Raw genomic sequence first — 12310 nt, forward strand, 5'->3', positions numbered from 1 at the left:
AAAGAAAGAAAGAAAGAAAGAAAGAAAGAAAGAAAGAAAGAAAGAAAGAAAGAAAGAAAGAAAGAAAGAAAACATACATAAGAAGACCCAAAGTGCAGAAAAGGAGGCAGATGGCTAGGGACCTCAGGACATGAGTTCCCTGGATTTTTTTGTTGCCTCACATATCCCAGACTGAGTGCTAGAGAAACCGAAAACTCAGAAATGTCAATGGGTCCAGACAAAAAATGTTCAGCAAAAGTCAGCCAGAGGACCAGAAAAGGGGCAGACTAGCACACAGAAATCTTTTAGACAATAACCATCTTACTCTAGCTAAATACCACAGAAAAAAACTGTGGCCCCACTTTCAGTCACACTAGCAAAGGCCAAGTAGGGACCCTAAACTTCCACCTTTAAGAGGCTTTCATGAGGAGCCCCAACACCCTCCCAGGATTGTGTCAGACAAGGCCAAAGGGTACCCCCCCAAGGTGTCAACAAGACCAAGTGGGAATTTGGACTTCCACCTGGCACTAACAGGGTGCAATATCTCCCCACCCCCTGTAACCATCCCCCACCTCTGCTGGAACAGTATCAGAGAAAGCCAGCTAAAACCAGTTTACATAAGATCTGGAGTCTCAGAGCATAATAGAAAAATGACCAGGTTTCAGTCCAAAAAAAAAAAAAATCACTCATCAGGGTGCCTGGCTGGCTCAGTTGGTAGAGCATGTGACTCTCAATCTCAGGGGTGTGAGTTCAGGCCCCATTTTGGGCATGGAGCCTACTTAAAAATAAACAAATGAATGAATGAATGAATGAATATCACTCATGCTACGAAGAACCAGGGAGATTTCAAACTGAGCGAAAGAAAGACAATCAATAGATGCCAACATTAAAATGATACAGACATAAAATAAAAATGCTTCAATGAATAATGATACAGTTGACACAAAATGAAAAAACAAAGCCTCAGCAAATAAATAAAGGACATAAAATAGAACCAAATGGAAAGGTTTGAACTGAAAATTTTAACAATTAAAATGGGGGCATTTGGGTGGCTCGGTCAGTTAAGTGACTGCCTTCGGTTTGGGTCAGGATCCCAGGGTCCTGGGATCGAGTCCCACATCAAGCTCTGCATCAGGCTCCCTGCTCAGCAAGGAGCCCACTTCTCCCTTTCCCTCTGCCACTCACCTTGCTGCAGAGGGAAAAATAAATAAAATCTTTAAATAAAAAACAATTAAAATGAAAAGCTCAGAGGCTGGGTTCAAGAGCAGAAGGAAGGAGACAGAGGAAAGAATCAGTGATGTGGAAAAGAGAACAAGAGACATGGCCTAATCTGAACAACAGAGAGAAAATAGACTGGCGAGGTAAGGGAAGAGAACAGAGCCCCAGGGACCTGAGGAACTATAATAAAAGATGGGAGTCCCAGGGTGCCTGGGTGGCTCAGTTGGTTAAGCATCTGCCTTCAGCTTGGGTCATGATCCCGGGGTCCTGGGATCGAACCCCATGTTGGGCTGCCAGCTCAGCAGGGAGCCTGCTTCTCCCTCTCCCCCTGCTCGTTCTCTCTCTCTCTATCTCTCTCACTCTTTCTCTCTCTCAAATAAATAAATAAAATCTTTAATTAAAAAAAAAAATGGGAGTTCCAGAAAGAGAGGAGAAGAGGTGGGACTGTAAAAGGAATCAGAAATAATGGCTGAAAAATTCCTGACTACAACAGGAATCATCAAACTGCAAATTCAAGAAACTTAGTGAACCCCAAAGAAGATGAACCCAAAGAAATCCAGGCCAAGACACACAATTAAGCTGCTGCTGCTTTTTTTTTTTTTTTTTAAGATTTTATTTATTTGAGACAGAGAGAGAGCACAAGCAGAGAGGAGGGTCAGAGTGAGAGAGAGAAGTAGACTCCCCGCTGAGCAGGAAGCCTGATGCAGGACTCCATCCCAGGACCCTGAGACCATGACCTGAGCTGAAGGCAGCTGCTTAACTGACTGAGCCACCCAGGCACCCCCACAATTAAAGTTCTGAAAACTAAAGACCCAGTAAACAAAGTATCCAACCTTTACTAGACTGTCTCAGACCTTTGATGGCTACTTACGGCAGCTGAGTAACCAGGGCTGGTGAGAAAGGTCTCTGTTCAGCCCGGATCAGATGTCAGTGGCAGTGCAGGAAGCCATGGGGTCAGAAACATTGCAGGATTTTCGGGTGACGACCTCCTACCTTGGACTCACCTCATGGAAACAACTTCCAGTGGTTGTCAGTGGAATGGAAACAGGACTCTCTTGGTGTGTTGACCATACCAAATCTTCAGGGTCTTTCTCCCTGCTGCCCCCATAGCCTGGAATGCACATTCCTTGCCTCTTTCCCATGGCTGGCTACCTCAGCTTTCTGAATAAATGTCACTTCCTCAGAAGGGCTTTCTCCTCCGTCCCTGCCTAAAGTAGCTTTTCTACCAATCCCCGCCCTATGAAATTTTATCATAGCACCATTTCTTCCCATCTTGGAATTGACCACAAAGTGCAATTATCTCATTTGTTGACTTGTATAACGTATATAGCCACTGCTAAACTTAAGCTCCATGAGACCAAAAACCACCCTGTATCCTGAGTGCCTCACCCATGGTCTGGTACACAGAGACTCACCTTTAAAAAAGAACCCACGTGTTTCAGGGGCTGAGTCTGCACTTCATCTATAGCATCTCATTTAGTTGTCACATGTTGACAGTGAGGTGGGTATTGTTGCTCTCATTTTACAAATGGGGAAACTGAGGCTTAAGGAGGTGCAGTCTCATGCTAAGAGTCACACACCCGTCAAAATGCAGAGTCAAGTTTCATGCACAGGCTTCTCCCCTGCCCCCTCTGTATTTTCCACTGCTCCACCTAGCCTCCCTGCTGAGGCAACTTCTCTGGGTTTAAGCCCCAACCCTACACTCTTCTTGCTAGTATCTTACAAAATTCACGGAGACTGCTCAACTAAAATTCGGAGAATAAGGCATCAAACTGCGAGCAATGGACAGGTAAAGAGCCTTTCATTCCACCCGTCTCTAAGCAGTTGGGCTGGAGTTTTATTTCAGAGCCTGGGTACCATGGCGATGCAAGCTCTATAAATACCCAAGAGAGGCTTCTTTCAGCCAGCCTGCTGGGTACTGCATTGGCACCCCCACCCCTCTTTCCCACCAGGGCTCCTCTTCTGCTGCTGGGGTGGGGGTAGAGAAAAGCACCACTCTGCAGGAACTCCCTCCCTCTGCTCACACTTTCTTTCTCCTCTCCCCAACCCCACCCTTGAAACTGAGATTTCATCTCCACCTCCTCCTTCAGTGCATAATTCATTTCCTCATCCCCGGGTGAAAGACTCAACAGTTTCCAGCCCCCAGTACCCAGAAGATTCTTGGATGAGAGAATCAAAACCTCTCCTGCCAGCCCTGGGGTAGCCTCTTGTCCAGAAGAAATCCAGTTCAGTTAATAAATGAACAAGCAAGGGGAAAAAAGGTAGGGGGAGGAGGGGGACAAGCAGCATAGGGAGAAAAGTGCTCCTCCTTCCATGGAGAAAGCTTAGCCTATTAAAGCCCCTGATACCTAACCCCCCTGGTAGGTCTTGTTGACAGCACAGGGGGAGGTCAAGAATCAGGCTGGTCTCTCTCCTGCTTAGAAGTCAGAACCCGCACCTCGACCCTGCCCTCTCATTGTAAACTCAGCTATGACCTCAGCATGCCCCTTCCCACCTTTAACCACTCCAAGTAGATAAGCAATCCAAATGAAAGCAGGACTTCAAGATGATCTCCTGGATGTTCCTCTATGTCTTGAAGTTCCTCGTTCATTGGCACTCTAGAGCCCATATAGCTGTGAATTCAGAAGTCAAAACCTACTTACTGGAAGGAGCTGAGTTGAAATCTTGGCTCTATTATTTAGTATGTCACTGTAAGAAAGTCACTTCACTTCTTGGAGTCTCAGTTTACACATCTATAAATTGGGACTAGTAAGAACCAGGGCAATAAGTCATTAGTCATAGACATTCCATCTACTTATAAAGTGAGTAGGCTATGCCAGACTAATTTCGATTTATTTTCAAGCACTGTATTAAGCACTGAGGACCCAGAAATAAATTAAAAGGCCACCTCTTCTGCCTCGGCTCTCATAATACCAAGTTTCCTTCCATCCTAATTTTCTCTGGCTTAGGATATATTTTCCCATCTGAAAGGAACAGTCCATGGGTCCAATTAAGAATCTCAAATAATGCATGGCTATAGAAAAAGGACATTCTGGGCTCAATCATAGAAATGGAACTGTGTGCCTTCTCTGAGATGTGTGGGAGGGACAGCATGGGGTAGGGAGGTTCGGGCATGGTGTCGGAAGAAAAATCTCAGCAGAGGTCTTCACAGCCTCCATTTCCTTGAAGAATGTACAAGTGAACAAGAAACTACTGCTCACATGTCTGTTCCTTTTTTTTTTTTAAGCTTAATTTCTCCTCCTTACCATCTTCATGAAATATGTTACCCTGCCACTCTAAAATTCTCTGAAACACATGTGTGCAAACTGGCCTTTCTTCTTTGCTCATGCGGTGGGGGAAAGGATTTAAGTGGGCGCCAGGCTCAGGTGTCTCCTATGGGCCCCCTGGATGTGAAAGTGAATGAGGAAAGGCTTGTCCTATGGTCATGCCTCCAACTCAGCTCACGAGCAGCCAGACAAGGCCCCAGGAGGAAGGCCGGGAGAGGCTGGGCTTCTTGTCTTCAGTTAGCATTCCTGCAGTTCAGTCACCTGTAGAATAATGTCCAGCTTGCCCTACCGCGTGGCTGAGCTGGTTTTACCTTTAATCCCTTTCACGTTTGTCCTCAGCCTCGGAGAATGCCTGGGGATGATTCACCCGCCATCACATGGGGCAGGCAGTCATCTGTTTTATTACCTCACCCTGCTTGCAGCTTCTGAGAGATAACCTAGGATTCTTTTGTTGGGGGGGGGCAGGCGGAGGGGGTTGATGGAGGTAGAAAGGACTCAAAAGCAGACAAAGGCTTTAAGGAGTCAATTCCTGTTGTGGTCTCTCTTTCCTGCTCCCCTGCTCATGTCTAAACGTCCAAAGGAACAAGGCATTTGGAAAATGCCAGGGCTTGGGCACCTGGGCTAAAAAGCAAGCTGGACTTGGTGGTCTACAATGTGTTTCCCTTCACAACCGACACCAATCAGTGAGAAGGCTGGGTTGCAAGAGAAGATCAAAAGGAAATCAGCAGTTGGGAAGATTGTCACAAGCAACCATGCACAATTTTCAGGAAGGGAAAGGACACCACGGGTTTGTGTTTGGAACACAAAATAGTTCACTGATTCATATTTCATAAGGGCATGCTTGCTGCTAGGCATGGCACTCCAAATGTACCACAATGAGGCCCCTGAGATGCTGGCTTAGGTCTGAGTGCCAAGCCCTCTACATTTCTCAGCTCCTATAGCCATTAATACAAGCCCTATGGAATCTATGTGATGTTTTTCAGACCTAAGACTGGAGACCTTGGTTAAGCAAATTACTCATGGTCACACGGGTCACATACAAACCTGCCCCCAAACAGACTGATTCCAGAGCTCTTGCTTCTTAGCGGAATACTTATGAAGCAAGCATCAACAGAGACAAGCATTCATCAGCATCCATAATATTTCAGATCCAGACCATGGGTAGGTCCAGGAATTGCAGCATAATTTAAAAAAGAGGAAAGAAAGAAAGAAAGAAAGAAAGAAAGGAAGGAAGGAAGGAAGGAAAGACAGAAAGAAAAGAAAGAAAGAAAGACAGACAGAAAGAAAGAAAAGAAAGAAAGAAAGAAAGAAAGACAGAAAGACAGAAAAGAAAGAAAGAAAGAAAGACAGAAAGAAAGAAAGAATAGGTTAATGGTTAAGTGCTGGAGTCAAACAGACCTGAGTCTAGTTATTGGTTCTATATCCCTGGCCAATAATATAGCATCTTAGAGCCTCAGTTTTCTCATCAGTAAAATGGGTATAAGTGTGCCCTACTCCAGAGGGTTGCTGTGAGGTTTATATGAGGTCATGTGTGTGAAGCACCTAGCACCATGCTGGCTTTGCTTTTGAGCTATTGCTCTAATCAATAATAGGTTTTTATATTGTGAAAGCTTGGCCCAAGCAGAGGAAATGAAGAGGGCTATGGGAACCCCCCTTAAAAGGATGGTGAACTCCTACTTTTGGGTGTTGTGGGCCAGTCGGAGGCCCATGATTCTGGACTTCTGTGCATGGCATCTATGGAATGAAGGAGGGTAGGAAGGGCCAAACACTAAGCCCTAGGTCAGGCCTCAGGGAAGTAACTGACTTTGCAGAAGGCATTTGGAGGTAAGGAACTGCCATGGTGGGTCTTATCTATTAAGAGAAAATGAGCCCACAAACATGGGATTCCTTCCCTTGTTCAGCACACTCTGGCCCATACAGCACAGGATGCTGGCCCCTCTGGGAGACTGGAGGGCTCAGCCAAGAGGATACACTGCACTGGGCTCCATTCCCCCAGGCCATCTTCCTGCCACATATCCAGGGCAAAAATGGTTAAAAACACATTCAGGAAACACAGACAAGCCAGCTGATCCTTAACTCAGTTGTGCCACCTTTTTATATTTAATTACATATTTTTATTTTCTCAAGAAATGCTGTCTGATTTTAAAATTTCTTCTAATTTTTTTCAAAATAGAATTTTGCTTTGCTTTCTTCTTCCTCCAAATCCATAACATACCTACCTCAAAGTATCACAGGACAGAACCGCAGGTGAAGCTGCTAGTCCACAGCCGGGGACAGGCTAAGTACTCAATTTAGCTAACAAGACCATCATTACTATGACTTTACAAAATGCTTCCCCTGACACCCCTTGGAAGTCGTCCCGGGGGGACGGGATTCATAGTATGCACTCCTAATTTTAGGGACCCAGAGGAGAGCCTGCTACATTAGCAAATACGGGGGTGGGGGGGATGGTGAAACAACATGGGGAGAAGAATGGAACGAGAGGGAGACAGATGGTGCGTGTGTTGGGGGATGGGATCAGAGATCCAGGAAAACTTATGTTCCCTGAATTGCAAGAATGTTTCCATTTAACCACTTCTTGCCTGACTCCTGATTCTACACAAAAGAGAAGTGGGGAGTTGTAAGATTTGGGGCCACCTGTACCAAGAACCTTAGACGCGAGGTGCGGAGTCAGGAGCGTTGGAAAGCAGGGGCGTAGCGGCTCTTGCTCCAGCCACCGAGGGCTCCAGTCGGTGTCCCGGACCCAGGTAAGGGGCGGTCTCCCTTTCCCCTCGCAGGGGCGGTGTAGGGGCGGCCGGCGGTTCGGACTGTCCCACGAGGGGGCGCGTCTCGGGTCCTAGGACCCGCCCTCGCAGCCCTGGGCGCGGGGAGGGGACCCGGGAACCCAGGCGCCCGGCGCTCCGCCTCCCGTTTCCGGGGCAGCGCGGTTACCTGCACCGCCCGAGCCGCACCTGGCGGAGGCAGAAGTCGCAAAGCGAGCGAGCGCAGAACGCCGCAGCGGAGAGGGGCGACGGCGCCGGGCCAAGGGGAGGAAGAGGGGGAGGCGGCGGTTGCAGGCGGCGGCGTGGAGGGCGCAGCGCGCCGCGCGGCGGAGGAGGGCAGGCGGCAGCTGCGCTCGGCTCGCTCTGCCCCGCCGGCCCGGAGCGTACCCGGACCCGCGCTGCGCCGCTGCGGGCGCACATGGCAGCGTGAGAGGCCGGCGGCGGGAGCAGCGGACGGCGCCGGGCTGGAGCCGCAGGGCCGCATGGACCGCGGCGCCACCCCGGCCGGCCCCCACTAGGGCCCCCAGTCCGCGGGCGCCACTCCCTCCCCCACCCCCGCCATCATGGTGCCGCGGCGGCCACCCGGGCTGGGTACGGCCGGCCGGAGCCGCTGAGCCGGGGGCCCCCGCGGCGGCCGGGAGCTGCATGGGGGAGCGCGGGCCGCGCTCGGGAAGATGCCCCGGCCAGAGCTGCCCCTGCCGGAGGGCTGGGAGGAGGCGCGCGACTTCGACGGCAAGGTCTATTACATAGATCACACGAGCCGCACCACCAGCTGGATCGACCCGCGGGACAGGTAGGACCCCGGGGAGCCCCCACACCTCCCGTTCCCTCCTGCCCCAGGGGCCACCAGCCGGGACTGGGCCGGGGGTGCAAGGGAACTCCCTGAGCCTCTTGCGCTGTCTTCAGTTTGCTGCCCCCCCTCCAATCCCCCGCCGTCTGGAGCGATGCGGCTGCCCGGGTGGGCTGCTGGGAGGAGAGGACCGCCAGTGGGTTGGCCCAGGCAGTCCCACCGCCATCCCCGGTGGAGGACTTAGGCCCCAGCCGGCACCTGCCCAGAGTTTTGACCTTAAGCTCTAGCCCCGCCCCCCCGCCCCCTTTAGGAAGAGGTCGGGCGGGGGCTGGGGAAGCAACCTAGCAGTGTGATTCTGGGGCTTCCCGGGGAGGCTTTCCCCAGCATGTGTGTGTGTGTTGGGGGGGGAGATGGGGAATCATCTGGTTTGGAGGGGGTAGTAGGGACCCAGGATTCAGTGGGAAACTGCTGGAGGAAGGACACTAGGCGAAGGGGAAGGCAGCCCGGAGTGTGGTTTTTGACAGGTTCCTGGGAGGCTCTGAGAAGAGCATAGGAGCAGCCAGGGGGCCTGGAGGCCGGGAGTGGGAAGGAAAGGAAGGGTGGGGAGGGAGGGCTGATGGGGAAGACTGGTTCTCCAGGAATCTTACAGCAACTTGGAAGCTGTTAGGATATAGATGGAGGTGAGGGGCCTCCCGCAAAGCCCAGCCCATCACCTCGTTCTCCTCCCTTTCTTCCTCTGGGGGCCGGAGCTCCTCAGCCCTGCACCAGCGCGTCCTGACCTTGGACCTTGGTGGGCACCAAGCCGACTGTAGCACGGGATTTTTTTTTTTTTTTTGCTGAGGCAGGTGGAGTCTGAGATGACTGGTGTGGTGTGGCTCTTAGCTTCCAGACTTTTTCCCGGTTTTGATTGCTTGGCATTCCTTTACACATACCATCCCCATGTATATCCTGGGGTGGGCTGGAGGGGAAGAGGACCACCCTCTGAGATTTCTTTGTTGTCCTTGTTGTCCTGATCTGTGGTCATAGTGTCTTAGGAATGTGGACTTTTCACCTGGTCAGTGCGACCTTGGGTATCAGGTGGCTGTAAAGCAATAGAGGTGAATTTTTTAGACCCTTCATCTTGTAGGGTTGGGATGGAGGTCCCAGAAGTCCAAGATGGGGTGTGTAGCAAGGTGAGGGTTTAAAAAAAGAGGCAGAAAGAAAACTTGAGTTGAGATTCCCAGTAGTTTCTGTGAGCACTTTAAGTTCATTCATTTAACATTTACTGGGCACTTGCTTTATTCTCATCATTCTTCCATGCTGGATGTCTCATTAATGTAATCTGGAAGAGAAATTAAAAAAAAAATATCTATGCCTAATGTGGGGCTTGAACTCACCACCCCGATATCAAGATTCGCGTGCTGTACTGACTGAGGCAGCCAAGTGGCCTTGGAAGAGAAATTTTTAATGCTAGAGAAAACATCCCATGAGCAAGCTGCTTTAACCTCTGAGCCCCAGGTTCCCCGTTTGTCAGATTAACGGTTTGCTTGGAAGGGAAGGAGTAATAGAAGAGCTCTAAAAGTTGGAAGGGACGTGGATGATCAGAGCCCAGCTCTTTCAAACCTAAGAGAAAATTTGAGGCCCAGAGGTGTGATTTCCTTGAATATCTTGATCTTTCCACCACTCACCATATGCCAGATTCTTTACAAGCTCTGAAGTTCTGACCTCCAAATCTGTCCTGACTCACTTTCCTTCCCCACCCCACTCAGGGGCATCTGCCCCAGGGACGCTGTTGCAGCGTTGGTGATCGGGGCAGCCCCTTGTTCTCTTCTAGAACAGACGCGAGTTCAGTCTTCTATTTCCTGCCTGGTTTTGGTCCCTGCAGCTTACTGAGGCCACTGTGCTGTCAGCAGTTGGATGTTGGAGGACTGGGACAGCCCCACACCCAGCGCTGCTAACTCACCCGAGGTCATGAATCTAGGGACTTCTCTGGGGCTCTGAGAAAGCCTCTCAAACAACAGTAATTTTTTACCCCTGGACGAGGGCAAGTGGAAAACTGACTTGGCTAGAGCATTATTTTTCAAATTTTTGTATCATGTGAACCACCACCATGGTTTTGTGCTCAGTGGACTTGCACTGTTGCTTACTTAATACTTGACTTTAAATCAACTCAGTTTGAAAATTTTTGAACCACTTTCACATATGGGAAACTAGTAATATCTGTTGTCATAAATAGAAAGAATCCTGTTTAGAAACAGTAGAGGGGGGAAAAAAAACCCAATCCAGCACCATTATATTTTAGCTCTGTACTGTAGCTTGCCCATATCCCAGCAACAGGTATGCCCAGCCTTTATTTTTAGGCAGATTGACAAGGATTGGAGAGGAATTAAAAACATAGTGGCATTTAACTGAGCCACTCACTTTCTTCACCTTGCAAGTCATTGGTTTTAATGCATCTTCGTACCTCCTAGTCATCCCACCCACACTGGGTGGGTGGGGGGCGCCGGAGTTTAGGGCCCTGAGGTGTTCCGAGCACAACTCTGGGGTCACTGTTATGGTGGGCTAACTGAATATTTGGGGAAAGAGCTCTGGAATTTCCTGCACACCCCGTTCGGGATTTCTGTCTTATAATCTTACCTGTGTGGCCTCGGGTAAATCGCTTGACCTCTCTGAGATACAAGTAAGTGCTTCATTGGTGTGAGAAGACAGTTGATGAAATGTTTGCAGGACCCTGCCAGGTCTCAGATGTGGTTTCAGACTCCTTGGCCTCGCCTTACCCCTCCTGACCCCATGGCAGAAGGCGAAGAGGGATTGTAACAAGGAAGAGGGAAAAAAAAAATAAAGCGAAGAAGAGCCAGACATTTTTGGGGTGGGGGGGTGGGGGAGATAAATTCTGCCAAGGTAGTTATATCTCTGCAACTAATGCTCTTAAACAAAAGATCATGTAAAAAAAAATTCTTCTCCTTAAGCGTGTGTGTGTGTGTGTGTGTGTGTGTGTTTACGTTTGTCTTGGCTTTTTCCTTACCTGAATCAAGGAGATGCCCACCCATTCCCTTGAATTGAAAAGAAGTAAGTCAAACGGTCCTTCAGTCAGAAAAGTGATTTCTTAGCCACGAAGAACAAAATAGCGTCTCGGGTTACCAACCCTGAAGAATGTCTTGGCACATTCCTCCCTCTGGGGCCGAGCTGTTTTGTGCGCTGTCCGGCCTGGAGGCTGCTGGGGGTAGGGAATCCGGTTTTCCGCTTCCCCTTTCACCAGCGGGCTGGAAGAGCAGCTAGGCAGCCAGCCTTGCCAACTCTCTCCTCTTCTCACCCAGGGCAAGACTGGGAGGCCGAAATTCCTGAGGACGGTTGTCCCAACAACCCGAGAGGGTCTAGTGGGCAGCGTGGGCCCTGCCTACTGGGCCAAAGGCTCCAATGGCACCACAGGCTCCTCCTGAGGCAAGGCTGGCCTGGAGAATCAGGTGCTCTGGCCTCCACAGCCCCTTGGAGCAGAATAACTCTGGGTGCTTCTGGGAGCTTCCAGCAAAGGGCCAGCATTCCTTGTGTATTTAACTTAGTGGTATGCGAAAACAAATACGCTGATTGTTCTCCAAGGAAGAACAGATTGTTTGAACTGGCCCTGCCAGAGAAGGTTCCTGAAGCCTAATTCCTGCTCATTCAGTGGTGTATGTTCAGACCTTCTTCCAGGAACCACCGGGAGCTCTGTGGGCACAGTTTCTGGGGCTATGTGATAAGTCCTGGAGGCCCACTTGGCTAAGAGGCCATGTTGAGAGGACTCAGCAACTTCTCTCATGATTTGAGGAACATTTGCTAGTCCTGTTATTTCAGAAATAATTTATATTGTAGGAAGTTGGGTCTATAGTCAAAAGATCTGAACCTCCTTCTGGCCACAGATCCTTCTGAGAATCTGACAAAGGTTAAAGATGCTTCCTGAAGAAAAGTGCAAATACAGCTTTTGGCACATAATTTCGGGGGGCTCTTGGACCCCAGGTCCATACTCCTGCCATAGATTAATTTAGAAACTGCTCTTCACTGCCTATATGCCCTCCTGTTCAGCGAGGTAGGAAGTAATGACTGAGCATTTACTGTATTCAGGCAGTCTGCTGAGAGCTTTATATGGGTGATTTCCTTTAATCCCTCGGACAACCCTGGGAAATAGGTACAATGATCTATGAGGAACCTGAGGCTCAGGGGGGCTGAGTTTGGTGAAAGCCAACTTTTTTGGAGGTGAGGTGCGGACGCTGGGCACACTGACGCCAGAACCCACACATCTGACTGCTGCGCCGCATTGCTACCCCGCCTGGGCCCCGTTG

At 49.7% G+C, this 12310-nt stretch overlaps 1 protein-coding gene across 2 annotated transcripts in view; it reads left to right on the plus strand.

The window, feature by feature from the left end:
- Window positions 1–7855: 7855 nt before the first annotated feature.
- Window positions 7856–12310, plus strand: part of WWC1 (WW and C2 domain containing 1) — a 147269-nt gene continuing 142814 nt past the window's right edge. For both annotated transcript variants that reach the window (XM_035013898.1, XM_035013902.1), the window contains exon 1: window positions 7856–8018. In XM_035013898.1, coding sequence (XP_034869789.1) covers window positions 7900–8018 — 119 coding nt within the window. In that variant the 5' untranslated portion in view covers window positions 7856–7899. The remainder of the gene's footprint in view (window positions 8019–12310) is intronic.

Source organism: Mirounga leonina, unplaced genomic scaffold (genome assembly GCF_011800145.1).
Source record: "Mirounga leonina isolate KUSES-001 unplaced genomic scaffold, KU_Mleo_1.0 Mir_104, whole genome shotgun sequence".
In the NCBI taxonomy this organism is placed as follows: domain Eukaryota; kingdom Metazoa; phylum Chordata; class Mammalia; order Carnivora; family Phocidae; genus Mirounga; species Mirounga leonina.